General features: G+C 46.1%; 1 protein-coding gene across 1 annotated transcript in view; it reads right to left on the bottom strand.

The window, feature by feature from the left end:
• Window positions 1–380: 380 nt before the first annotated feature.
• LOC114602932 (neural-cadherin-like) overlaps window positions 381–27932 on the bottom strand; it is a 94133-nt gene continuing 66581 nt past the window's right edge. Inside the window, exons 21-33 of the mRNA XM_028741663.2 lie at window positions 26256–26485; window positions 24412–24689; window positions 23560–23774; window positions 19622–19749; window positions 18735–18862; window positions 17191–17314; window positions 15502–15682; window positions 14293–14459; window positions 11568–11832; window positions 10568–10742; window positions 9606–9850; window positions 4421–4575; window positions 381–1006 (exon numbers count right to left, since the gene is read on the bottom strand). Of these exons, the coding sequence (XP_028597496.2) occupies window positions 587–1006; window positions 4421–4575; window positions 9606–9850; window positions 10568–10742; window positions 11568–11832; window positions 14293–14459; window positions 15502–15682; window positions 17191–17314; window positions 18735–18862; window positions 19622–19749; window positions 23560–23774; window positions 24412–24689; window positions 26256–26485 (2711 nt within the window). The 3' untranslated portion in view covers window positions 381–586. The remainder of the gene's footprint in view (window positions 1007–4420; window positions 4576–9605; window positions 9851–10567; window positions 10743–11567; window positions 11833–14292; window positions 14460–15501; window positions 15683–17190; window positions 17315–18734; window positions 18863–19621; window positions 19750–23559; window positions 23775–24411; window positions 24690–26255; window positions 26486–27932) is intronic.

The raw sequence follows: 27932 nt of genomic DNA, 5'->3' as shown, positions 1-27932 counted from the left end.
AAGTTAAAAGACTGTTATTGCCAAATCCATAGCATGGCTCTTCTAGTAATTTTGAAAGGAAAGAAGCTTCATTCCAACTTGGTACACTGATTAAAAACCACAAAGTACAGATTTTACAACTTATTGCAAGAGGTGCACAAGACTCAGGCCAGGTATCAGCCCCTGCAAAGTGTTGAGACAGTCTCCTGCTTCCAACTATGAAGATGGAAAAAGCTATAGGGACAAAGCACCTGTTCTTGCAACCAATACAGATGTTGTTTCTTTACATTTTTATCTTTCTGCAATGGTTCTTTGGTTGCCTCCAACTAGTTTAATTCTGTCCTTTCTCAGCCTTCAAAAGACAATGATCTATGTATATTATATCTTTTTCTTTTTTTGGGGGGGGGGGTGTCCAAAGAAACAGCCAATCCAAAATCAAAGCCCTTTTTGGGCTACCTGGTCTCCATCTTAGTTGTGCCTTTGAAGTATCTCAGTAGGGATTGACTTTATCAAAAGTATGTTAAAAGTACCTTTACCCGCCCCGCCCCCCAAACCCCAAAACACCACAAGGGACCTTCAAGCATTGTGCAAAGATGAGTTCAGCAGCCTAACCATCATCGGACTCTGCTTGAGAATAGAGTTTGCTGAGATTTTCAAACTTCGGCCCCCACTCTTTCATATCCCCGTAGGCTGTATCTTCCTCCCATCCACCGGAGCCCAGGGAACTTAGGCTGCTAGCTTCTGAACACTCTCCTTCCGTGTAAAAGACTTGCAAGGAATCGCAGGGCAGGGTGTGGTGCAGCTGGTCCATGTTTCTCACCACCCCTGAAAGGTAGCAACCAAAGTCGATGCTGGAGAAGGAGGAGCCCAATCCTGTGGAAAGGGCTTCCAGCTGCTCCTTTGGACTGGCAGGAAGGTCGCAGCTCACGGGACTCTGCAGCTCTGCCCGCTTCCCTTTCTTCTTGTAAAGCGAGTAGGCTGGGCTGGTTTGAAGGGACATCTGGAGCTCCGCCATGTTGTAAGCATCCTGCAGGAGGAAGACATCAACAGCAACGTCGGACACTAAGTCACATGCACCCAGCCACAAACTTATGGATTCATTCTCTGTTCCTGGAAAGGTGTTAAAACATGAGGTGGGGGGAGATGCATGCTGGCCCCAGCCCCAGTGACCACCCTGCACACCGGCCCCATTTGCTGCACCCTCAAGCTTCTTCTATGAGACGCAGGTAGCGCTGTGGTCTAAACCACTGAGCCTAGGGCTTGCCGATCAAAAGGTCAGCGGTTTGAATCCCCATGACGGGGTGAGCTCCCGTTGACGATCCCAGCTCCTGACAACCTAGCAGTTCTAAAGCACGTCAAAGTGCAAGTAGATAAATAGGTACCACTCAGGCGGGAAGGTAAACGGCATTCTGTGCGCTGCTCTGGTTCACCAGAAGCGGCTTAGTCATGCTGGCTACATGACCTGGAAGCTGCCTGCGGACAAACGCTGGCTCCCTCGGCCGCTAAAGCGAGATGAGTGCTGCAACCCCAGAGTTGTCCACAACTGGACCTAATGGTCAGGGGTCCCTTTACCTTTACAAGCTTCTTGCAGTGAAGGAGGCTTTGATTGTTAAACCACTCTGGGTACTGTAGCTCTTGGTGGGGAAGAGCGGGTCTGCTAACAATTCTCAGCAGCCTTAACAAACTGTATTTCCTGGGATTCTTTGAGGGAAGCCATGACTGTTTCTTCGGAGCAAAGATTTTAGCTTCTGTGGCATTGGACATGGATGGTCTCTCTGCCTCTCTAGATAATGCAAGGGAGTTCCCTGCACTTACAAAAGTTTTGTCACAGGCAGCAATGCAATATGGATGTGGAGATCCACCCTGCGCCGTAGAAACAAGCTACCCTTGAATCATTTGGGCTCGTCTTGCTCCTTTCTGAAAGGAGCAGATACCAAGCTCCTGACATGTCAGATAAACAATGCCTGCTTCCTCAAGATAGATCCCCTGCTCGGGTAAACCTATTTTTCCCCTTTACAATTTGCAGAGGGAGTTAATCTTATTAAACACTAATAGGATTTGTATACTTAGCTCGCTGTGTGCCACCTTGAAGATAAATATCCATTTAAAGTGTTTAAAACATGTTCACGGAAATTTATCAAAACCTTCAACTTTCTTTTTTCCCTCCGTTTTTTAATGAGGAAATTTGCATTCTGCTAGTAGGAAATACCAAGTGTAAAATTCAAACGAAACTCGTACATTTTTTTTTTGGGGGGGGGGGTAAAATCCTACTCTGGGTGCAGAATTTGCACAGAAGTCATCCTAGGATACAGTCCTTCTAGGATAGGGGTAGGGAGCATTTTTCAGCCCAAGGGCCACATTCCCTTCTAGGCAATGTTTTGAGGGCCACATTCCAGCAGTGGGCGGAGCTAGAGGCAAAAGTGGGTGGAGCAATAAATACATATTTTACCATTGTGTAATAAGTTAGTTTCTACACATGCTCACTCACATACACAACCCACCCACCCCTCTTCTGTTCTCCACCTAAGAGGGAATATCGGAGTTCAAGGACGCATCCCAGCCAAGCAAAAATGGAAGAAAAGCAATGAGAGTTGTGCATCCTGTTTTCAAAGTGGCCCACCAGATGCTCAAGGAGAGCCTAACAAGCAGGATTTGCAAGCTTTAACATTTTACCTGTACTATGATCCCGACTGAAATTTGAGCGATTGGGGCGAAGGGTCCATGTCTACTCTTGGTGCTATGGGGAGGAGGGGCAGTTAAAGTCCTCCCCTCCACCATCAGTGTCCCAACCTGCTTCCCACATTAGCTAGTAAAAGAAAACTGAGCTGCACAGCACCCAACAACATCCTGCGTAAGACAAAAGAGGAGCTTCCTCTTCTGAGATGGTGCTTATCACCAGCAATTGTTATAAGTCCATTTAGCATTCCTAATAATAATAATAATGAAAGCCATATTAATAACAAGAGTATGAATATTATTATTTAAGCATATTTCCTGGCCTTCCACCCAAAGGTATTACAGTGGTACCTTGGTTCTCAAACTTAATCCATGCCGGAAGTGTGTTCGACTCCCGAAACCATTTGAAAACCAAGGTGCAGCTTCCAATTGGTTGCAGGAGCTTCCTACACTCAAGCGGAAGCCGCACCGAATGTTCAGCTTCTGAAAAACGTTTGCAAACCAGAACACTTCCGGGATTGCGGTGTTCGGGAGCCGATTTGTTCAGCAACTAAGCCGTTTGAGAACCAAGGTTCCACGGTATTAAAAAAAATACTGATTTGCCTTCTAAAACCTGCTCCCTTCCTCATGATTAACTGGGTCATCTTTTTGTCAGATTGATTAAAAAGTTGCAGGCCTAATTGACATCGGTGTGTGCGGGCAGGTGAGCAAACAAGAATGTTTGCAGCTCACTGACTTCTCTGGACTTTTTATACTATGTTTTCTCCCAGGCAGTTTTAGTGAAATGTCTTTGGTTCAAATGATTTGGAGACTGATGCTTTAATACATTTGCAGTGCAGGTCTACTCAAAAGTAAGTTCCACGGAATTCTATGGGGCTTACTCACAGGCAAGTTGGCACAGGATTGCAGCCTTATCTGAGGCAATACTAAGATAGCAACATTCACTGAGCATTTCTACAAAACGTTGCAAGGACTTGCAATCAGGACAGAGTAAATGTTAGGTCTGGTGGGGTGGAGGGGAGATATATGCCCCATTTGCTAAAACTGAAATGTGCTTTTCTGAGTGCCAGAAGGGAAAGGAGATAATATTAAACAATTTTGGACAAAGTCCTATGGGTCTCTAGCAGGGGCCACGGGACAGGAGTGGATCTCGACCTCCGGGCTGCAGAGAGTCATTATAACCACAGAAATCTCTGCAGCCACTTCTACTCTGCTATCAGTGTTCGAACAATGCAAGGGAGAAAAAATGGGGCATGCTAGGAGAACTTGGATCCACAGGATCCAAAGACCATTTACAGAATTTTAGAGTTGGAAGGGACTGCCTCCCACAGGTTATTTAGTCCTAAAGCAGGTGACTATCCAACCTCTGCCTAAAAATCTCCAACCACAGGAGAGTCCACCCCCACCAGTATGGGAAAACTACACTAGTCCCTGGAACTGGCCTAGTGAATCCCCTTCCCTTAGGAAGAAAAACCACCACATATGTGCACAAAAATTATCTGGGGGGGTGCTGCCCCCTACACAAATTCTGCCCTGTCCGGTGTGAGCCTGGTACATGGCGGTTCCCCTGCCATGGGCTCTCTCCTCCCCATTATGGCCATCTGTCTGAGATGCCGTAGGTACATTGAGATAGGGTTGGACTTCATGGCCTTCACAGTTCCTTCAAAGTCTAGGCTGTACTATCAAAGCAGAGCGAGCAATGGCTTTTCCTCTGGTGTAAGTTTCCTTGCACACGTCAGATCAACCGTCAGAGAAAGAGCCTTACTTGATCCTGCTCCCCACCCCCTTCCTCGTTATAGTTGAGGATGTTCTCTCGAATGTCCTCCAAGTCATCGTGGCAGGTGGTGACGTGGTAAACTCCTCCGTTCATGCTTTTGTGGCTCTTCCACCGAGTCCACAGGAAGACACCGCTGAGCAGAACTGGGTGAGAAAGCGAAGAGCATTAGTTTAGAAACCAAGGCCAAACACACCATTAAAAAGGAGAAGTTCGAGAGTTAGGACTTAATGCGCTGGAAGGTCGCCACATCTGAAACCACCCTCCTCTGCCATATCACCTTTGAAATAGACTCACATGGAGGGTGCAACATTTAAACCCCAGTTCAAGTTTGTCCAGAAACTACTTCGTCTCAGGCTAACAGACCCAATCCCTGCTCTCAAACAAGCACCACCTCAGTAATCCTACCAAAGCCAATGGGATTCTGCTGATTTAAGCATGCACAGATTCAGAACTTTAAGTAGACAATCCAATAAGTGCAGCTAGTTTTAGCAGGGACTTAGCTCTACTTTTGATTTATTGCTATTAATAAAAGTAAATCAGTCAGAAGGTGAGTAATAGCCAGAGGAGGGGTGCAGCAGCAGCAACAACAGCAGCAGCTAAGCACCCACATTTGGCCTGCAAGCCCAGGAATGCTAATTTGGATGAGCATCCCATGAAGTGAGTGCACTTAGAGCTAAATATATGTAGGGCTGTATTATTAAAGACCAGCATGGATTCAAGAGTGATTGAGTTTAAAAACTAACTGGTGGCACAGAGGATTGCTAGATGCATCTGGGTACATTATCTCACACCTTCAATCCCTCTTGGTTAAAATAGGAATAATAACAGCCTACCTTGTAACGTTTGTCACTGAGGGTGAATAACATGAAGATTACAAAGCACTTTGCACTCTCAAAGTGCTACTATGCAGATGACAGACAATGCAAATGGTGAAAAACAACTCATGACAAGTCCATAAAAGCCATCTCGGCTGGACATGATAGCAGCAGCCCATCTGATCTTGTATCGTCCTTGTGGCGGCAAAGACTTGTCCAAACAGGAGAGATGCCGGGGGGGGGGGGGAGGAAGGAAAGAATGGAGGTCAGTGGGGAGGGTCAGTGTCAATGCCAGCAGTTCCTACACAGGTTGGCAGCAGCCACTGTGCAACCTTCACCTCCAATGTGATGTGAGTCTTCAAAGCAATGCCTGCTCATAGGAAAGCCCGACCCAATGTAGTTTTTCTCCCCCGAGAAAGATCACAAGAATGAGACCTCCATGTGATTGGGTGTCCTTGTGCAGTGCCCAGCTAATGCCCTGCAGAGGGAAGACTCTATGAACCTGGAACTAAGGGTACTACATCAGACAACAGATCCATCGGATTCAGTCTTGTCTACAGTGGCTTAGCTCATATATAACACGAACCTAAGGTTTGTTAAACTATGGTTATGGAGGAATCCTGCCCAACTGATTATCTATAGTTGGTTTACTGCCAGCCATAGTTTATTGTTGGCTCACAAACCTTGCTTTGTTTAACTATGGCTTGATTCTCCTCCCGCCCACCAATTCACCTAATCCTGCTCATGGTCATCCATCTTTCTCCTGCTTGCATTCCAGATGTTAGTCTGGATTCAACCTTGCATGCTAAAAGTTGAAAGTGTCCACTGTTGGGGCATGTGGAAAATCCAAACCCTATCGCTGCACATTTACCGGGGGGAGGGAGCCCCGTTGAATACAGTGGGTCTTACTTCTGAGTAAACATGTAATACACAAAACGAGGAAGAGCCTATGGAACAAACAACAATGAAAATGAATGGAAGTGATGAACAGGACATAGACAAAGAGGCACATGACACATTTTTATTAGAAAAAGTATATATTCAGGCACAGGGTTTGTTTGCTTTTTCTTAACTATGCGACTCCTCTCACATACTTGAATTGAAATTTACATTCTGGCAGTCCAGAGTATACTATAACAAAGGTGACTGGTGTGTGTTCTCTAAGGCTAAAGAATGCAAGATGCCCTTCATGCAATTAGAAATTAAAATTACAGAGCAGGGAAGGGTAATTCAAATCCAGGTTGAACCCCTGGTGGAGAGAACAGGAGGGCTTTGACCCCTCTATAGTGCTGATCTGGACTGGGGGCCCTACCATCACAGCCACTGCCGCCTGCCATTTGCTTTGAAAGATTAGCCCCCATTCCCCATGCAAGGGGAGCTTTTACTCAAATAGCATCCCCCCCCCCAATCTGGACCAGAACCACAGCAGCAGGCAAAAAGGGTAACACCCCTACCTGGTCTGCCAGGTTACCAAACCACACTGGGCTCTATTTCTTTAAAATTGCCATGCAATTGCTAATTGAGTGCAATGGTAATCTCCCCAAGTTTTAACATCCAGTGGTTACTGAAACAAAAAGCACCCCTTTGTTCGCAGGACATTCTTATGATTCTCAGACTGCAAGACTGATAGCGATCGAAAATATACGGCGTCCGAAACTGGAGCCCACTACTATGACCCTGTGTTGCATCCTGATTATGAGATACACACATTTGGAAAAGAAATGGCCTGAATAAAACATGTTCTTTGCCAGTTCAGAAGAGCCTACGAGATGCCATTTTTACCACCCTGCAGCAACCATCAAGGGTACTAAAAACAGGCAGACAAAGGTGGCCTGTAAACAGAGCCACGTAGACACAAAGAGCGCTAGCCCAGTTTCAAGAGTATTTAACTGACCCAGCCATGTCCCCCAAGGAGAGGATTTGGCTTCAAACTCCTGTTCCCAGCACAAAAGGAGGCCTTTTCTCACTACAAAGAAATAAACCTCTTTGTGAAAAAGAGAAATATCATGCTGGATGTAAGCTCCGCTTCTTCCAAAATGCTTTCATTCTTGTATTCCGAATACACAATTCTCAGAGGAGCAACTCCTCTTGTAACTGCCTGTCAGAAAGCGCCACCGGATGAAAGTGTTACATCCAGAAGCCAGCTTCAATGTGCATCAAAGTCAATGGAAGCTTACATTGAACCGTCATAAACAAGCTTTATCAGAGAAGAGCCTATCAGCACACTAAGGCTGCAGCAGCTGTGAGCGATATTTAACACTGTCCCAAGCACACCTTTTCTGCCTCCTGTTGCACAGCATGGGGGCGCGCTCTCCCCAAACCCAATTACAGCACAATGTGGCCTGATGGAAACACGGTGCTTAAACTTCAGAGCAGAAATGCTTTACCATCTGCTACCAGTTCCCTTGTTTTCCTACAGAGCAGAGGTTCCCCACAGTTCGGAAAAGTAATTCTGACCTACTTACAAATACCTGTTGTCCTGTGTTTGCATGGCAAATATATTCATGCATTGGAAATTCAAAAATGCTAAAATATGAGTGACAGCAAACAAACAAACAGCAGCAAAAAAGAGGAAGCAATTACTTTTCCAAGTAGCTGCAATTTCATGAGGATGACTTCAAAAGAGCCCTGGGCAAAGACATGAGATTAGGGAAGTGTTCGCTGCAGAAGGGAAGCTCAATTTAGCAGAAACTTCCCATGTTGTGATGCGGGATTTCAGGAGGCGGTTCTGCATTAACCAAGACTGTAAATGTGGACTAACGCTCTGACCTCAGATGCTTCACCTGGGGCTTTTAAGATACAAACCACCTAACCAGACTCATCATTTCCTTGGCAGCAGGGCTGTCTTAATCAGTGATCCAGTTGACAGAGCGCTAGTTTTGGAGCCAGGAATCCTAGATGTGACTATCACCCTCCGCCATGAGCTAAGGCCCACCTTTGCAGAATGAGAAGAACAGCAGTGAATCCCACGGGGTTCTTGTTGGGATGAACAAGACTGTAAAAGCACTTTGCAAATTTGAAGGTGCTGTGTGCCATAGCAAGTAACAACGATAACAGACTCAATGTAAACAATTGCACAATGATAAAATAAATATATATAAATAAAACGGGGGGCATCGTTGGACATTGGCTGGGAAATCTGTTTCATGTTGCAGTGCACCCTGGGAAACACATCTTCCTGAACCACTCAGCTTAAATAGCTTTATAAAAGGGGTACAGACTATAAACGGCTATTGTCCATGATGGTTCAAGAGTATGTTGCTGATTACCAGTTGTTTGGGGGGTGGGCAGGGCAACAGAGGAAGCTGCCTTACACCGAATCAGACCCTTGGTCCATCCAGCTCAATACTATTGACACCAACTACCAGTGTGTCTCCAGGATTTCTGAGGGGGGGTCTCTCTCCCAGACCTGCCTGGAGATGCCACTGGGCATTCCACCTGGGACCTTCTGCATGCAAAGTAGATTCTCTGCACTGAGCCAAGACCCTTCTACTTGTGGTCTTCAAGTCTGGCTTGTGAGCTTCCTGGAAGCATCTGGTAGGCAAGTCTGGGAACCAGGATGCTAGACTAGATAAATCTTTGGACCATTTCCAGCTGGGGTTTTTTTCTTAAAGCAGCAACATCTAAGGCCTAAGAAATGGACACTTTCCATCACCAGACTCTTCATCAAGACTCTCCCTGCCAGAAGGAAGAGCCAGGGTCTGCAAATGATCCGGCTGCCAGTGCAAGGAGATGCACTGTGTCCTCCCTGAGGCTAACACACCTGGTCCTCCCTGGCCCTGGGACATGTCTGGGACCAGAAATTCTCTGCGCTTTCCATGGAGCAGCAGCTGAGACAGCCATGCTACCAGCAGCAGCAACACAGAACACCAGGAGGAAGAAGCACATTTGCGATCATCACCATCGCCAATACCCCAAGCCTTTAAAAGCCATCGCTGCCTTTTGAAAGAACCTCATTATCATGTTACTATGGGTATCTTTTCACTCACTGTCAGCCACTATAGAAGCCTGTTCTTAAGAGAGCAAAGCAGAATGTCAACGTCATAATGTTCATTTCCCCTTTGTCCCTTCTGAGCCAGTTCTCAGCAATGGAATGTCGAAGCAAGAACAGAACGGAAAAGATGAGAAGGACCTTTCCCAGGGATGAGTCAAATAAAGATGCAGATGAAACTGGAAAGGAATGTCTTTGATGATGATGATGATGATGATGGGCCAGAGAGAATGAAGGACAAGACAGTGAAGGCATCATCCAGTGGGCGTCTTCACAACTAGCCAGCATGGCGAGCATCCAGAGCAGCACAGAAGGCGGCTTACGGTTCATTACCAAAGGTAGTACAAGATGTAGTTGCCGTAACTACCTAGTAGGGCCAGGAAGCAAATGCAGATGGCAAACATGGAGCTGAAGCTCAGCCCAGCGTCTTTGTGGAAGATGGCTAGTGTGATTTCACAGTTGCGGCCGGAGTAGCCGTCGGGGCAGTGGCATCGGAACTTGCTTGCCGACTGGGAGATGCAGGTGCCAAAGTTACAGGGCCTCTGAGCACATGCCGTGTAAACACAGTGCCGGCCGGTGACGTTCTCCACCAACATGTGTCCTGGAGGGCAGCTGAAAAGACACAGAAGGCAAATCAAACTCCTTGGCATTAACCTCGCTGCTGGCCCAAGCAAAGCTCCAGGGTGCCGCAATCCAGATTAATTTCACACCCTCATTTCAGCTTCAGTAGGAGCCAGTTCCAATGTAATGAAATTTGCTCACAGATGATCCTCTTGAGCTGGATTCCTGGAATGGGCCCAGTTCACAGGACCGCATTCCAGCAATGTTTACTGGGTGGGGGAGGGGGGATATTTTTTTTAAAAAAACTCCCCAAATGCAGAAAGTGTCTCGTAGCACCTTAAAAACTAATGGATTTATCCTGGCATGTTTTTGCAAATCAAGAGACCACTTCATCAGATGCCTCAGATGGACAGCGTATCGCACTTGTGCAACAATGGGGACGATCCAATTTGAAAGTGGGAGTAAAAGATGAATGAAGGAACCCTAAAAGCAGTTGCGAAAAACATGGAGATCAATCAAATGCCAGTCATCAGGCGCATGCTTGAAAATCCCCAGTTTTGCAGCCCCCGAGTAACAGAAGAAGGTATAGTGCCCCCCCCCATTCTGCGCTTAAGTTGGAGGATGCCTGGGAGCAGCACATCAAAAAGCACAAGGGGCTACTGCTCAAATAATATTTAGCACTTCCCACCAAATATGAGGGGTTTCTGTTCAAGCCCTAGACGGGCAGGCTTCTCCCGCCTTCTGATTTCACCGAGGGGGATTTGTTACCTGCACTCATGCATCATCCACAAGTCAATGCAGATGAATTGCTGGCTGCAGGGATTGCTCTTGCAAGCTTCGGAAAGGCAGCCTTTTCTCACTCCTTGGGCACTCAGCACAAGCTCCTTAGGGTAAGAATCTAGAGGTAGCCTGTAGTTATTGAATCTGACATCCTTCATGCATCCTAAGGCAAAATACAAAACAGACTTGATGTGGAAAGCTCTTGATCAAGAGCTATTTTTGAAAGAGATGTCGCAGCACTGCAAGGCCGAGTTATGTGCTACGTTTAACAACAGGCTGAAGCCAGAGAAGTTGAGATGCAGGTCAGATCCTGCCTACACAACCCCTTCTGGCTCACAGAACTGCATTGCAAAATCGGGAGAAGTGCAAATTTCGGAGGATGGCCGTGCTTTGGTTTGAATATTGTTTTGGAATGTGCAACTAATTGGGTCGAGTCACATTAAAATGCGAACTGAACTAGATTTCTCCATCCCTCTACTTGAAGAAGGTTGTTGGGACACACAAATGTAAGGGGAGCCTGTTGGATCAGGCTAACGGAATATCATGGGTGCTAACCAACAGGCAGCCTTCCCAATAAGCTCTTCAACCTCCAAGGGCCACCATTCCACACACCTGCCAACCTGGGTTTCTGGCATTCCCACCAGGGAAAAACACACTTTTGTTCAGAGCAAAACAGGGGTGCTATCATTCTACATTTATCTTCCCGCCTCCCCCAGTTTCCACAAGGTATTCACTAGCTAAGATTCCACAGAATGAAAAGTTAAAATAACCAGAAGCTGGGTGGGAAACTGTCACCTTAAGTCTCTTCATTCCTTTTAAATCCTCCAGCTCCGGAGCCGTGCAGAAATAACAAAAGCAAGAGCAACGGATGCAAAATGCTAACACAAAAGCATTGTGAGCACTGCTCCATTGCGGGCTCATAGCTCTTTTAATAGCTAAGTCCCCGTGATGGACAGTTATCCAAGATAACAGGCAGGCTTCTTTTTACCTTGGAAACTGCTGCTCTGATTGACAGGGTATGTGTTGCCAACCACCAAGCTGTTGGGATCAATTATGATCTCTTTGTAGGCGCCGGCTGCCTTCAGGATTTCTCTCTTCCCGCCTCCTCCATCCAGGCGAAGAATGAACTCGTTCTCATTTCTCTCCAGGGAAACGTGATGCCACTCTCCATTATCCACTTGGTAGGAGGGGAGGCTCACCGCAGCCGCTCCATCTCCCAGGTTGTAAGACACTGCTAAGAACCCCTGGACCACCTTGCAGAAATCCAGGAATTGGTGTCAATCATTTTTTATTTATTTTTTATTATTTTGCATGCAGTACGATAAGGCTCTGGGTAATTCTGAAGAAGAGAGCAAGGGCAGGGGGAACAACTCCACAAATTAAACAACTGTGTGTGTTGCACATCTGCAAACCCAGAATCAGGCTAGAGAGCTCCCATTCCTTTCTCGTGATGAGTTCAATGGGATGATCTCCCCGCAGGGTTGACATTGCATTCTTATAGCACGTTATTGTATAATGTGAGTTGACTAGGAAACTCAAACAAAGCACTAAAGGTTCATTTATTTCTTGCAAGGATAGGGAGCCTGTTTCAGGGGGTGGGGGGCAGATGTTTTCTGGACTGGCAGATGTGTTTTCTTTTGATAGGGTTTCCCAACCCCTTTACATTTAGTGTAACTGCTTTTAAGCTAGCCATTCAGCATAGTCACATTCAATAAAAATGACAGCAGTAGCAGCAGTTGTGCAGTCACATGGAAGCATGGAGGATTCACAAACTGATGGCATCAGCAGAGGATTTTGAGCATCAAGAACTCAGCTAAATTGGAAGGAGGGATTTAAAATGCATTTTAACACTGTGACACCAGATGGCGCAATAGAGTTCAATCCTTCGGCAACATGATTTCCCATTATGAGTTTTACAACGTGTTTTCCTGAATTTTTTTTTGATGTGTCTAGATCCAGCCCAAATGTCTAAGAATGTGAACTACTTAGACATTCTGCAAATTTGGAGTTAAAATACACATCTTCTTGAAAATTCGATTTGTTGTTGTCTAGTGCCTAGACATATGGTTCATTCGCCAACCCCTTCTTGAGTAATAATTTCCAGAGAAGTAGCCATGTTCATCTGCTGCAGTAAAGGCAACAAGGAGTCTTGCAGTATCTTAAAGAAAAACAAAGCTTAATATTATGATATATGTATTAGTCTTTAAGGTGCTACAAGATTCTTTGTTGGCTCTCTACCAAATTTAAACTATTTCCATGTGTACATATTCCAACATCACTTGGAGACTATGTAGGTTGACCACACATTGTGCAAAAAAACCCCTGTTCATGCTATCAATTTGAGCATATTCTCCGTGCCTTCCCAGGAATGTTGTATATTCAGCAGTGTTTACACACACACACCTCACTAAATAAATGTGAATCACTGTAAATATTCTCACGCGCTCTACAAGTAACTACAGCTGAAGTCTAGGGAACAGTTTCAGTGATGCCCTCCTCTTGCTTGGGTTCACTTATATTTTTCTGCAAAATAGGACAGTCAAAACAGCTACCAAAAATGTCCTCTCATTCTCAGAAGCCCTGCACCACTGCATCAAACCATCATTTACTAGCAGAGTGTGCAGAGGGGAGACCATCCAAATTATTCCATTAATGAGATAGTCACCTAAACCGCAGTGCTCATTATACAGGAATGAACTTTCCAATATCAGCAGAGGGAGCACAGAGTGTATTAGAATAATTTGATAGTTCCACTGACTGAGGACCAGTTCATATTGGCTACGTTCAGGCATCAAGATAAACTGTGCTTTAACACCATGAAAAAAAGTCTTGGGCACCCCCTCCTCACCCCAGCCTTGGCCATGAGGAGTTGGGAAGCGTTTGTTGCCGAGTCTGATTGACCTCAGCTTAGCATTCCATTTGAATCCTACAATGTGGTTAACCTTAATGATGGTTTGTTAAAACTTTTATCACCCGTGGTTTGAAGCTGGATTCTTTCAAGCAAATCTTAGCTAAGAGTAAACCCATTTATCATACGTTTAATCACAGAATGCCACAGTTAATTAAAAAAAAAAAAGGAAGTAGAAGCTTTCAAAACCATCATGACCATGCCAGAGTAGAGTGGTGAATGTATGAGAGCCTGATGCTCATCTTTGTTCATTCCTATGACAACAAACCATGGTGCATCATGACATCTGAATACAGCTGCTCTCAATTTCCTAAACATAGGTTTTGTACACAGGTACAAGATTGTATGAAGACAGTCTATCTGGAACAAGACTATACATGCCAAGGGGTAGCAGCCCATCCCTATAATCACAGCTGCTGAGTAAAAAATACATCTTCAGCTACGGAAACATCTGCTGGTCCCCACCACCTTTATGGACGGGTTGATACCAATACTTCTTCATAAGATGGCAAACCAGCTTGCAGGAATTTAGGTGTCCATTGGCCCTAAGGTTTGGTAATGAGGACTCTACGGTACTTTAGAAACCATAGCAATTTCTATAAATTCACGTTTTACGGAACAGTATGGCTGTTCTGAATTTCTCTAGAAAGGAGTGTGTGGAGACGGAAAAATCAAGGGCACAGGTGGATTCTAAAGCAAGAAAGATGAGCACACTGCATCAGGAGAGAGACCTTTTCCATCTATGGCTCGCTGGTTCAGAAGAGAATTAACTCTGAACTGACATTGACCATCGCTCCTCATTTACCTGCAGGGTGATGTGTTCATCCTTGTTGCGGGAAGACATGCTCAGGATGATACCATTGGGCTCTCGCATCCTTATCATGGCATCGGCTACTGTTCTACGGGCAGGTATGGAGAAGGGAAGCTGATAGCATATGTGACTCCCAGGCCCAAATGAAGATTCTTCAGCAGCTGGAAGAATTGGGGAAGGAAAAGTGCTTTCTTATACACACACACAAACAAACAAACAAACAGGAAGGTGCTTGCATATATAGATATAGATATATACCCACACACATACATACATACATACATACATACATACATAGCATTCACAATGGAAAATGAGACGCTGAAGTATATCACTAAAAGGCTCTTATCAGCATTACATATTAAGTTCAGACTTGTAATTGGGGAGTAGCCTGGTTGTCTGCAGCAAGCAAAAACAGCCTCTAGTTAAGCAGGCACAGCGTTATGGCCACTGCATGAGAGCTGCTCCAAGAAAACCACACAAAGAAAAAAATCAGAGTGCCCAGGCAGTAAAGAAAGTAAGTGGTCTCACCAGGTTCCAAAATCTCAGTTAAGAACATGCCCACTGTCACAGCCAGTGGGCTCCTAGGGTTGAGAGAAGTCATAGTCCAGCAGCATAAAGGTAAAGGGTAAAGGGACCCCTGACCGTTAGGTCCAGTCGTTGGCCGACTCTGGGGTTGCGGCACTCATCTCGCTTTATTGGCCGAGGGAGCTGGCAAACAGCATGACTAAGCCGCTTCTGGCAAACCAGAGCAGCGCACGGAAACGCCGTTTACCTTCCCGCCAGAGCGGTACCTATTTATCTACTTGCATTTTGACGTGCTTTCGAACTGCTAGGTTGGCAGGAGCAGGGACCGAGCAACGGGAGCTCACCCCATCGTGGGGATTTGAACCGCCGACCTTCTGATCGGCAAGTCCTAGGCTCTGTGGTTTAACCCACAGCGCCACCTGCGTCCAGCAGCATATGGAGGACCAAAAGTTTCCCGCCCTGATTTTAACCATGGCTCATGGTGGCCAGTCATAATGCCTAACCATTGTGAAAGGAGTATGGTGTGAAGGATTGGGGGCAGTGCAGGACCGTGCAGGAGCCTAGAGTCCCTTTCCCTAGTCAATGGCCATTGTTTTATCAGCTACAAGGAACCCAGCTGCATGCACAGCAAAACATACACTGCGCTATCTGAACAATGCATGAGGACGACTTCACCTTTGTCACATTTGGAGCCATAGTAACCTGGCAGGCAGTGGCAGGTAAACGAGTCCCACTCGCCAAGGCATTGCCCATGGAGGCCACAGGGAGAGGAGCCCATCTTTTCACAGCTGCCGTCTGTCCAGGTGCAGCCAGGAGAACTATTCAGAGACTCCGCTGGAGACTCAAGGTCATACACCTATAAACAAAAAAGGAAAAAGCATCAAGGCTGCTTGCAAAAGGAGGAACTTTGAAATGGACTTCTGGCTTCCCGCCTTCCCAGAAAAATACAACTTCCCTGAACACACTAGCTACCAAATCCCTGGTGTCACAAGTGCTATATGTAGTTACAGCCTCTAAAACAGGGGTGGCAAACCCTTTTGGTTGCAAGAGCAACACTGATGGTTAGGCAACCGTCAGGCCACACACACACACACAACCAGATATACAGTCCCACATGCTTTATCTGCTTGCATGTGCAGTGACTGAATTCGGGTAACCACTTTTACAAAATATATGATACAAGTGACAGCACTATCTGCTAGTGTCTCCTCAAGCTTGCTCCCCACCTTTTCTTGAGCAAGCAAGCAGTCAATCAAACAAAGTGAGTTTTGTTTGTTGGCAGGCAATAATGAGCAGTTGTGTTAAGCAGTGGTAAGAACTTCCAAAAGTTTAAAAGGTTAAAAAGATATTTTTAAGCCTTGGAATAAAGTTTAAAACCTGTGTAGATAAACGCTGAGGACGCTGGAGAGGCAGGTATTGGATTCCCTTTGAAGCTGATTTACGATTCTTAGCTCCTCCAGGAATAAAAGAACACCAAAAACAGCCTTGCCCCCAGTGAATTAGATAGCTGCTCAACCAGCGACAGCACTATCACTTATGAAAAACAAACAAACCCCAATGAAACAATTAAACAGCCTAGGGAGCTCAGTCAGGAATGACCTTTCCCCCAGTCTCACATGCAATCAAACACTCACACCTACATGTGCAATGTACACACTGAAGCACACATGCGTGTGCACACACGCGCACATGAAATTAGTTTTTCCAGTCTTCCCCACCCCACCACTGGGGGCTGAAAATGCTTCCTTTTACTCTGCACAGAAGGACCCCTAAATTTTGTCCCATAGCTCAAGGGCAGGGTGCCTGCTTGGCATGCAGAAGACTCAATTCAATTACTGGCGGCATCACCAATTAAAAGGTTCAAGTAGCAGGTATGGGGAAAGTTGCCTCCAACTCTAAAATTCTATTTGTCTATGGTTCTGCACATGCAATAGAGAGAAGTGGTGTAGAGAGAAGTGAGGGGCAGATGAGGCTCATCAATCTGGGGACGTAGCCAATCTAGGAGAAGGAAAACTCTGATCCTAGACCTCTGCTGCCTTGTGGGAGAAGAAAAGGCTAAGAAGTGAACTCCAGAGGGGAGTCCCTAAGACAGTTGGATGGCACCTTGTACACCTCCTTCCAGCAACTCCTGCAGCCAAGCTGGTGCCAAATGTATCAGTCTGCTTTCCTTTGGACCACATCAGTGAGATTGAGAGTGGGGTCTTGTCATCTGGGCAGCCCAGGAGCTCCATGCTCACTGCCCAGGCTTGCACCCTGGGGAGGTCACTTTGGTGCTGCTAACACAGCAGCTTGATTCCCCCTGCCCCCGCCAGAGGTGCACTCCATTTTCTCTTGAGACAGATGGATGCCAGCGATGCCACTTACGTGAGTGTCCAAAACAAGACTCCGGATACAGCCGGTAAAATGTTTGTGCCGCAACTGGGGGTACGAATATGGAACCGATTCTTTTACTCCGCCCAACTGGAGGACCTGGTTCATATTCAAGTACCTTCAAAACACAGATGTGCTAAATAAGAGATGAATGTTAGTATTATCATGCCACTAAATATACACAGACAATAGCACAGAGTGGGTACACCAAGCACCAGGTTGTTGTTGTTTTTAAAATGCTCCCCAAATAATGGAAGCCGTTATTCCTATTGCAAGGAAATAACTCCCCTGAGTCAAAAGCGTCTTGCAGTCAGAAGGAGTTAACTGATAGCAAGAAAGACATTGCAAATGTGCTCAGTAATCGACGAACATGTTGCGTCTCTATGTTGAAAAAGCGGCAGCATAGCCTGGTCCTATGCTTGTTTATTCAGAACTCGATGAGCATCCCTTTGTTCACTCTAACAGACAGTAGGGCTTTATGTGCCACAAAAGCCACAGTGGGATGCGCATGATCCAAATGAGCACATTCACATCCCTCACAGGTGCTTAAGAAGTAATGCAGCCTTCCCCTTCCCTTGCCTGATGACAAGGAAAGTTACCTTTGGGCAGGTAAGGGGGAAACAGAAGAGGCAGCAGCTACAAGTGCCTTTTCCCACTTAAGTGGATGCTACCAGAACCCTAAGCCACATCTCCCTTTGCAGTATTGTTTCATTCTATTGTTCCTACTGAAGAGGCCCTCCTGTCTCAGCAGGAACAGCATGTGCAGTATCACCTTCTTCCTGGGGAGGAAGGGTGTGGCTTAGAGTCCTCTCCAGCAACAAAGTGCTGATACAGCCACCACCACCGCTGCCTTCCCCCTGTCCTAAGGTAGACTGTCGGGGAGCTCTGGTGCAGGAGAAAGGAGACATAGCAGTGACTTTGCAGGATCAGGGTGAACCCAGCCCTATCTGCCCTGCTATAATCAGGTGTGTGGTTCATACAAGAGCCCCGCTGGATCCGGACAATGGCCCATCCAGTTCAGTATCCTGTTCTCACAGCGGCCATCTGGATGCCTGTGGAAACCTGAAACCTGGATATGAGCACAAGAGAACTCTCCCCTCTTTTGGCTTCCAGCAACTGGTATTCAGAAGCATTGCTGCCTCTGGTTGTGGAAGCAAAGCACAGTCATCATGGCTAGTAGCCAACAATAGCCCTCTTTTGCTTCTGGGAATTCAAGGAACAGTGCTGGCCTTCACAAGCCCTCCCTCCTGAATGTCTGCAGCTTCACTACACAGAATGGCACCCCCCCTGTGCTCCTAGGGGCTTATTTCCAAGTTCACCTGCACAGGATGGCGGTCAAGTAACCTGAAACTGCACAGAATCCAGTAGGGCTCCATGTGCCTAATCCTGCACAGGAAGGATTAAACCCACAGAAGCACCTGTAAATGATTTTAGTGAAGTGATTCAGTGAACCTCTGCCTTCATCTTGATAAGTACTTTCATAGATATAAAGATAAAGACATAGATATTCCAATTCTGGAAAGTAATGTAAAGGCTACCTCCTTGACTGTGGAACAAAGGCCACAACCTCACAGTTTGTTCGGTCTTCGGTCGACAACCATTTTCCTATCCCTTCTATCTCTGACACAACTGCAGCTCCACAATGATCCACGGTGAATCGAACATCCTGTGCCAAGGGGGAAAAAGAAATGGAAAGAAAATGGAAAGATTCTCATGTGCAGCCTCAGGCTCTTCGAAGATGAAACTGGAAAACGAGATGTAACAGGAGGAAATGAAAATAAAAGCGACAAGCCTACAGAACGTCAACACAATAGGCAAAGAATCCAGATACAAATATACCAATTGCAGTTGGGCATCCTTTACACTCAGAATGGTTAAGAGCCTGCAGAATCAGGCCAAAGGGGATCCATCTAGCTCAGTCAGGGGCGTCATCTTGGGCCAGTCACTTCCTCTCAGCTTTACCTACCTCATAGGATTGTTGTGAGGATTTTGGAAAGGCAGGAGGAATAACCATTACACTGCCCTGAGCTCCTAGGAACAAAATTGGGATATAAATGTAGCAAGAGCTGTTCAACAGTGGAACGGACTCCCTTGGAAGGTGGTGGACTCTCCTTCATTGGAAGTTTATAAACGGAGGTTGGATGGCCACTGGTCAAGGATACTTTAGTTGCGATTCCTGTATTGCACATGGTTGGACTAGATGGTCCTTGGGATCCCTTCCAATTCTACAAGTCTATGAGTCTAAAATAATTATAATAATTCCAATATTCGCAATGTACACCAAGTCTGCATAAATCAATTAAAATACTTTCTGGCTGCGTTAATGGATTTCTCCATTCCTCCACTACTTCCTTTTCTTTCCTGGCGCATTCCTTCTATAAACCAGGAGCCTCAAAACCCATCAGGTGCTGCATGGGCAACTCACCTGCCGGCTGCTTCTCACTTCGAGGCGGTGCCACCTTTTGTCTGTGAGGTTCACATAACTCGGCAGGTGCAGTTCCACAGTGCCCAGGCCATGGTTGACTTTCAGCACTGGAGTCCCGCCAGAAAGCTCTACGATGAATGAGAAAGAAAAGCGCAGAGTGGGACTGGGACCCAGGATGGCCGTGGGACGGAAGCAAGGAGGCAGTTTGTGTTGACTCTAAGCCCCTGAATCTGGGCCAAAATGTGTCACTTGCAGTTGCAAGAACCTTTCTTTTAAGAAATAGTAAACCCAGGATTCCTTCTGTTCCCTTCCTTCTGTGTCCTGTTCCCTTCCAAAACATGACAGGGGCTGCTACTTGTGAGTAAAAGCTAGATTTTATTCAGATCTTATTCTATCCTTATTCAGGCTCAGCAGAAAGCACAGAGTCCAGAAGTCATGATTCCAAACTCCTGATTAAAATCCCTCTCTCCAAGCTGCTGTGAGACACAGGAGGGAGACTGAGGGACTCCCCTACCAGCTGTAGAGACTTATAAGGTAAAGGTAAAGGTACCCCTGCCCGTATGGGCCAGTCTTGCCAGACTCTAGGGTTGTGCGCTCATCTCACTCTATAGGCCGGGAGCCAGCGCTGTCCGCAGACACTTCCGGGTCACGTGGCCAGCGTGACAAAGCTGCATCTGGCGAGCCAGAGCCGCACACGGAAACACCGTTTACCTTCCCGCTAGTAAGCGGTCCCTATTTATCTACTTGCACCCGAGGGTGCTTTCGAACTGCTAGGTTGGCAGGCGCTGGGACCGAGCAACGGGAGTGCACCCCGCCACGGGGATTCGAACCGCCGACCTTTCGATCGGCAAGTCCTAGGCACTGAGGTTTTACCCACAGTGCCACCCGCGTCCTGTAGAGACTTATAGCACAATCCAAAAACCTAGAAGTAAGTCAGACTGAATTCAATGAGGCTTACTCTCAAGTTAAGGGGGGAGTTAGGATTGCAGGGTTGTTCAAAATTCTGCCTCCCCCCCCCCCCATTTGGATGGTCAACACTGCCACTTGTGAGACAACAACTATAATAAGAGAGACGGGGACAACATAAAACATTCTGTCACACCCTACATACTTCGACTTAGGGTGTGACCAGATTGCTGCTATTTTTAGGGTGGGATTCAATCACGTACAAGCAAATTCGGGTTTCACAAGAACAGAATCATAGAACTGTGTAGAATCGGAAGGAACCCCAACCCCCCTGAAAACCTGCCCACAGCTATCCCTGGATTGCCTCAAACCACCAACTTCTGGTTAACAGCCAGACGCACTGACCCACTGCTCCACGGGAGGTGCTTTTATGGATAGCTGGCTGGGTGGTCTTACCCCCCAAAAAGATCAGCCTTCTTTCAACAAAGGAAGTGACTGAAGCAACTGAAAGTGTGAGGAAAACGCTTGTTTTCAAGCAACATCATCTAACCTCCCTGCAAAAACATCCCAGTGAACGCTCATTAAATATAGCTAACATCCCTGCAAACAAACCAGGATGAATTCTCAAAAAACGGGGCATCTGGAAGCACCCTAACAATACTACGAAAAGAAAAGAGAAAGTGACTATAGTTTTCGTTCAATCTTCCCCTTCCCAAAAATAGATTTGCTATTTCCACCAAGCCATGTGAAAATAACATGAAGAAGTAAGGCTTCATTAATCATGCAATACCTGCCTCAAAATAATTTGAAATACTCAAAGCAATAGATGCTTCCCAGTGGGATCTTTTTGACAGAAGGTCTGCTTCGTTTTCCCTTTGATGACTTCAACTCAAGAGATGAGCCAGAAGCCACACTCAGAAAGCACTAAAAACACCCATCGCTACATCATTCAGTGGCCCTGCTCGCATGTCACAGTGAACCAGTTACCGTGAACTCGGGAGATTGCTTCCGCTTCGCTTCTCCCCTAAAACAAACAGGGAGAATAAACCACATTGCTCATAGATACAGCAGAACTGGGAGTTGCGGTTTGTTTCACTCAAACAAACCATGACCAAGAAGCACCATCATGGTTAGTTTGAAGCAAAACAAATTCCAATCCCCAGGTTGGTTGCAATGCTCAGTCAGGGTTCGTGGTTTGTTGTTCCCGGTTTTGTTTGGGGAGGAGCCAACTGGGAGCCGTTTGCACATTAACAGCAAACCATTCACTATGGTTTGCCATGATGTGCAAATGCAACCATTGTCTTTTTTTAAAGGACTGGCATACCATTAGGGAACATAAGCAGCCCTGCTAAAGTGCATGTGCTAAACAAGTTCAGATTTCTCACCCCACCCCCCACCCCCCAAAATCTGTATCTCATACCAAAGGAACAGTGGCCTGGCTCATATGTCCCAGTAAACCATAGCTAAAATAAGTTAAGGTTTAATGTCAACAAGCAGCATGGTGGTGCTGGGACTGCCTTTTGCAATAAAAAGGTACCCAAAGGCATATAAAATCCCTATTTTAGCTTAAAATGTGTACAAATGTGCATTTCAAATTAAAATGTGTGTTTTAGGGTAAAACGCATAACAAAAAAGATATTATTTTCTGCCGTTAAAAAAAATAAATCACAGAAAAGTGTGGAAAGAGGAGAGAATAGACCTGGAACATATGGAAATCTGACATGGACTCGAACTAGACTCTTCCATCCATGCCTGCTTCTATGGCACAGTACAGTGGTACCTTGGTTCTCGAAAATCAAGGTGCAGCTTCCGATTGGCTGCAGGAGCTTACTGCACTCAATTGGAAGCCACATCGGACGTTCGGCTTCCAAAAAAACGTTCACAAACTGGAACACTTAATTCCAGGTTTGCAGCATTCAGGAGCCGATTTGTTCGGGAGCCAAGTCATTCAAGGACCAAGGTATCACTGTATACAACATTCATGGCTAACAAATGTGCATTTTTATACTATTTTGTCTGTGGGGGATTTAAATGTGATTCAGCTCTTCAAAAACAATCCAGGATACTGCCTAGCAACACTTCATCATTATCAAGTAAAACACCTGTCCTTAAATACCTTAATTAACCTCCCAGGCGGCAAAGAATTGCACCCTCTTTTTAGATTAGTTTGTTATGGGCATGTATTTTGTTAGAAGAGCTGCAAATTCCATATGTGTTTGCGTGGGTGTGTTGGCAAAGAAGCAGGGGGGGAAATTGTGCTCCTACTGGGGACAGCAGGGGTAGAGATGCATACAAAATTGTGGAAAGGTGCCTTCCTCTGTTCAACTTTCCCTGCTTTTTTAAGCAGACACCATTTTTTGGCCAGGAATATGTAGTAAGGCAAGGAAAGTGGGGCAGGCACACAATGTAGGAATCTGTCCTCCTCTCCAAGGAAATATATATTATTGGGCAGCCTATATAAATGTAATAGGAAGCGGGTGGCGCTGTGGGTTCAACCACAGAGCCTAGGGCTTGCCGATCAGAAGGTCGGCGTTTCAAATCCCTGCAATGGGGTGAGCTCCCATTGTTCAGTCCCTGCTCCTGCCAACCTAGCAGTTCGAAAGCACAAAAGTGCAAGTAGATAAATAGGTACCACTCCGGCGGGAAGGTAAACAGTGTTTCCGTGCGCTGCTCTGGTTCGCAAGAAGCGGCTTAGTCATGCTGGCCACATGACCCGGAAGCTGTATGCTGGCTCCCTCGGCCAACAAAGCGAGATGAGTGCCGCAACCCCAGAGTCATCCGTGACTGGATCTAATGGTCAGGGGTCCCTTTACCTTTACCTATATAAATGTAGTTAATAAATAAAAAAAATCTCGACAGCTTACCATCATACAACCTGCCTGTCTGAATGAACTAAATAGCTGAATGAACTAAATAGCTGTGATAAACAGATGAGCAACATCACTTGGGATTGTCGCGATGATCTCCCTGCAAGCCCTGTAATTGTGTATTTCTGTGGGCAATGTGAGGTTCCACCAATCAAATGCAAATACCTATTGCAATGAAGTTTTCTGAGTTCCCAGGTCCCGATTCTGACAGGGGGCCATTGTATAGCAAAAGCCCATCTGGAACATCGGTAATAAACTCGAGGGAGAGGGAGCTCTCAAAGCAAGGTCTGATGGGGCGGAACCAGGCATAGCCATTTCCATGGAAACTGTGCTTTGTCTGCTGGCAATCTGGTCCATGAAACGAAGCAGAACAATGGCACCTGAAACAAACAAAAGCAAAAGAGTAAACTTTTAATTATACAGCATTCATTATTACTATTCACATGTACACGGCACTTTGCAAAGAATGACAAGGCAGGTCCCTGCCCCAAGGGACTTACAATCTAAAAACAGACACAAGGAAGACAACAGAGGAAGGAGAGAGGGAAGGAGGCAGAGAGGACTGAAGGCTTAAAGAACAAGGATTTGTATGATTTTATATAATTTATTAACAATAATACAGTAATCTCCCTTCCGTCTCAGTCACAGCAGCCACTATGGAGAAATTATCTTAGCACTTTAGATTTAAGTATACCCTGTGGGTATGAGCTTAATCTGAAATGCAAAAGGTTCCCCAGCTTTGTTCTGATGCCATGTGGATGGACTGCATACAAGGCTGAACATCACATACATGCATTTGTCTTGGAAGGCAACACTTTATGTTGTTAGGCAATTGTTTTAAAAATGTTCAATAAAGTTAAGAAAGAAAGAAAGAAAGAAAGAAAGAGAAAACAAGGACCTCTTAAAAGGTCCATGCACTCCCCCCCTCCCTTTTTAACACAGTAGTTTTATAGCTTGACTTCTTATAAGAGGAAAACAAGAGGGATGGGGAATGTGCGAAACAGAGTCTTTTCTCACCTGTAACCATTCAGCATGTCAATGCAAGTTCCTCCATTGAAACAGGGGTTGTGAGAGTACGAGCTACATGACCGGTGGACTCTCTCTCTAGCTGCACAGGTGCAGACGGCGCTGACGCTGGTTGTTATGGAGACAAGTGACACACTTCCGGTGTCCATCACTGTGGGGATGTCACTCACCGTGATGTAGTTCACGCACCCGCTGCTGCCGCTGCAGTCTGTCCTGTGGCATTCATCCACATCAACCTGAGAAACGTTCACTCCTAAAGCCAGCTGGATCTAAAGGGACAAACAGCCGCCACACTGCTTAGCAAAAAGGGCTTCCCAATCCTCCCAGTCAGTTTTCTGCGTCTACAACATAAACGTTTGTCGTCACTGAACACGTGTCCTCATCGTTCTGATTGCAACACTTAGAATCATAGATTTGTAGAGCTGGAAGGGGCCCATCCACCCAATGCCCTGCTGAACAGGAGATGAAGCTAAAGAAGCCCTGGCAGATGGTCATCTTACCCCTGCTTTAAAACCTCCAGTGAAGGAAAATCTGCCATCTTCCAGAGGGAGTGTATTCCACTGCCTAATGGCTCTTACTGTCAGAAAGTTCTTCCAAAGGTTTAGTCAGAATCTCCTTTCTTGCAATTTGAATCTAATGAAATATTTTAATTTAGTCAACTATGTAACAGGCTTATGTTACAAAACGAATATGGATTTTGAATTTGATGTTTGTAATTCTTTTTTGGTTTTGGAATAAAGTTTTAAAAAAGAAAGAATCTAATGGTAACAACAACAACAACAACAACAACAACAACAACAACAACAACAACAACAACAACATTTATACCATCTGGCTGGATTTCCCCAGCCACTCTGGGCAGCTCCCAACAGAATATTAAAAACACAATAAAACATCAAACAATAAAAACTTCCCTAAACAGGGTTGCCTTCTAAAAATCAGATAGTTGTTTATTTCCTTGACATCTGATGGGAGGGCGTTCCATAGGCAGGCACCACTACCGAGAAGGCTCTCTGCCTGGTTCCCTGTAATCTTACTTCTCGCAGCGAGGGAACCACCAGAAGGCCCTCTGCGCTGGACCACAGTGTCCGGGCAGAACAATGAGGGTGGAGATACTCCTTCAGGTATACTTGGTTGAGGCTGTTTCAGGCTTTAAAGGTCAGCGCCAACACTTTGAATTGTGCTCAGAAACATACTGGGAGCCAATGTAGGTATTTCAGGACCAGTGTTATATGGTCCCAGTCATCAGTTTAGCTGCCACATTCTGGATAAGTTGTAGTTTCTGGGTCACCTTCAAAGGTAGCCCCACATAGAGCACACTGCAGTAGTCCAAGTGAGAGATAACCAGGGCATGCACCACTCTGGTGAGACAGTCTGCGGGCAGGTAGGGTCTCAGCCTGCGTACCAGAGGCCTCCCCTCCGGAGCAGCAAAAAAACAAGCTGGTTCCATCTTCCATGTGACTTTTGGAAAGGCCACAGATGTAGTAGAGCACATGCCGAAAAGCCCTGGATTCAATCCCTGGCATCTCCACTCCCATCAACCCCAGCCAGCACAACGGCCAGGGGCCAGGGGTGTTGGGAGCTGTTCTCTAACAATGTCTGGAGGGCTGTAAGCTCCCAATCCCTACATGGACTAATTGTCTGAGCTGGAACAAGGCAGCTTCCCACTCTTAAAAATACGTTTGCTCCATCCACAAGCCTTTCTCCCCGTGACAGTCCACTGGGTTGCGATACATTTCCTCTGGAGTCAATGGGATTCTGTCTTGCGCCCTGAAAGGACCTGCACGTCAGCCAACATCACATCAGCCCAGACGGCAGACGGGTTGCAGCCTCACCTTGCTTTTGAAGGCAGCTACCTGTCCCAGCAGTTTCTCTGGCCTGTAATAGGAGGAGCCATTTTGAACCGCAAATCTCACGTCAGTCTGTCTCCCGTCTATATTTGTCACGCTGAAAACAACGATGTCCTCAAGGCGGACTGAGAAGATGCCTGCCAGAAGATCCTTAAACTTGTCGTGCCTGCTCTCCTCAGGCTCGTCCTTCCTTATGAACTCTTCTGCAGTCATGTCTGATAGGGAGATGGGTGGTTTAAAAACAAAACCAGCTTATCGGTCAAAGAGTCTCAGGACATGCAGTTAACTACTTCATATATGTTTATTTGAGACACACACACACACACACACACACACACACACACACACACACCTGTTCCCATTTCTAAGCAGTGCACACAATCCTCAGAAAACAGGACAATAAAAGAATAAAAATATATCATAAAACCAACTATATTTAAAGCTATTTTTACACTTCACTTCCTTCCCTTTTCCCAAGGAACTCGTGGCAACGTACATGGTTCCTCCAAGCCCCATTTTATCCTTACAGGTTAGAGCATGGGTGGGCAAACTAAGGCCCGGGGGCCAGATCCGGCCCAATCACCTTCAAAATTCGGCCCACAGACGGTCCGGGAATCAGCATGTTTTTACATGAGTAGAATGTGTCCTTTTATTTACAATGCATCTCTGGGTTATTAGTGGGGCATAGGAATTTGTTCGTTTTTTTCCTTCAAAATATAGTCCGGCCCCCCACAAGGTCTGAGGGACAGTTTTTCAGCCCACAGCTGAAAAAGTTTACTGACCACTGGGTTAAAGGGTCAACCTGGAGATTTGAACCAGGCTCTCCTTGCTCATAGCCTAGCGCTCTAACCATTACACCATACTGGCTCTCTCACTGGCTTCCACTGCAACCTGGCTAATGTCCATTTGGCATCTAGGAACATAGGAAGCTGCCTTATACAGAGTCAGACCAACTAGCTTAGTACTGCGTACACTAACTGGCAGCAGCTCTCTGGGGTTTCATACTAGAGTCTCTCCTAGCCATTCCTGGAAATGCCAGAGACTCAACACATAAATAAGCTCTCTCTCTCTCTGCCAAAATAGCTCTTCCCGCTAGTTGCCTTTCTTTCATACATTATACGATCACAGACCCGTTAAAACAACAAAGAATGGGAACAAAACGGCTTCCTGATAGTACTCTTGTGAAGTGGTTCGCAACAAATTCCTGTTCAGTAAGTTGGGTTATTTTTAACTCAATTATAACAAATTATGCAAAACCACAAAAAAAAAGCCACATTAGGTAAAGAGAAAGCAGGCGGCTGAAGAGAATCTTTGGTGAGGACCCACAGCTCTGGGGCAGATGCGTGGGGAAGTCTCAGGTCCAATCCCCAATGGCCTCTCCAGTTAGGGCTGGGAAATATTGATGGAGAGCCCCTAAAAGGGGAACCTCAGGCCCCCCAGAAACCAAATACTGCCCTCTAGGTCTCTCTACCTGGTTCTCGGGATTCTCCCCAGCCACGCCCCACTCCCTAGGCCACACCCCTTGCCAATCCTCCTTTCTTGGCCTTTTCTCCTGGCTGGGATGGAGGACAGAGGGGTGAGTCTGAGTGCTTGTAGAAAATAGTCTACTGTGCAAAGGCAAAAAAAGTGACATCTGTTGCTTCACCTCACGCCCTGCCCACC

The sequence above is a fragment of the Podarcis muralis genome, chromosome 7, assembly GCF_964188315.1.
Source record: "Podarcis muralis chromosome 7, rPodMur119.hap1.1, whole genome shotgun sequence".
In the NCBI taxonomy this organism is placed as follows: domain Eukaryota; kingdom Metazoa; phylum Chordata; class Lepidosauria; order Squamata; family Lacertidae; genus Podarcis; species Podarcis muralis.
This window is presented reverse-complemented; position numbering and strand designations above follow the sequence as displayed.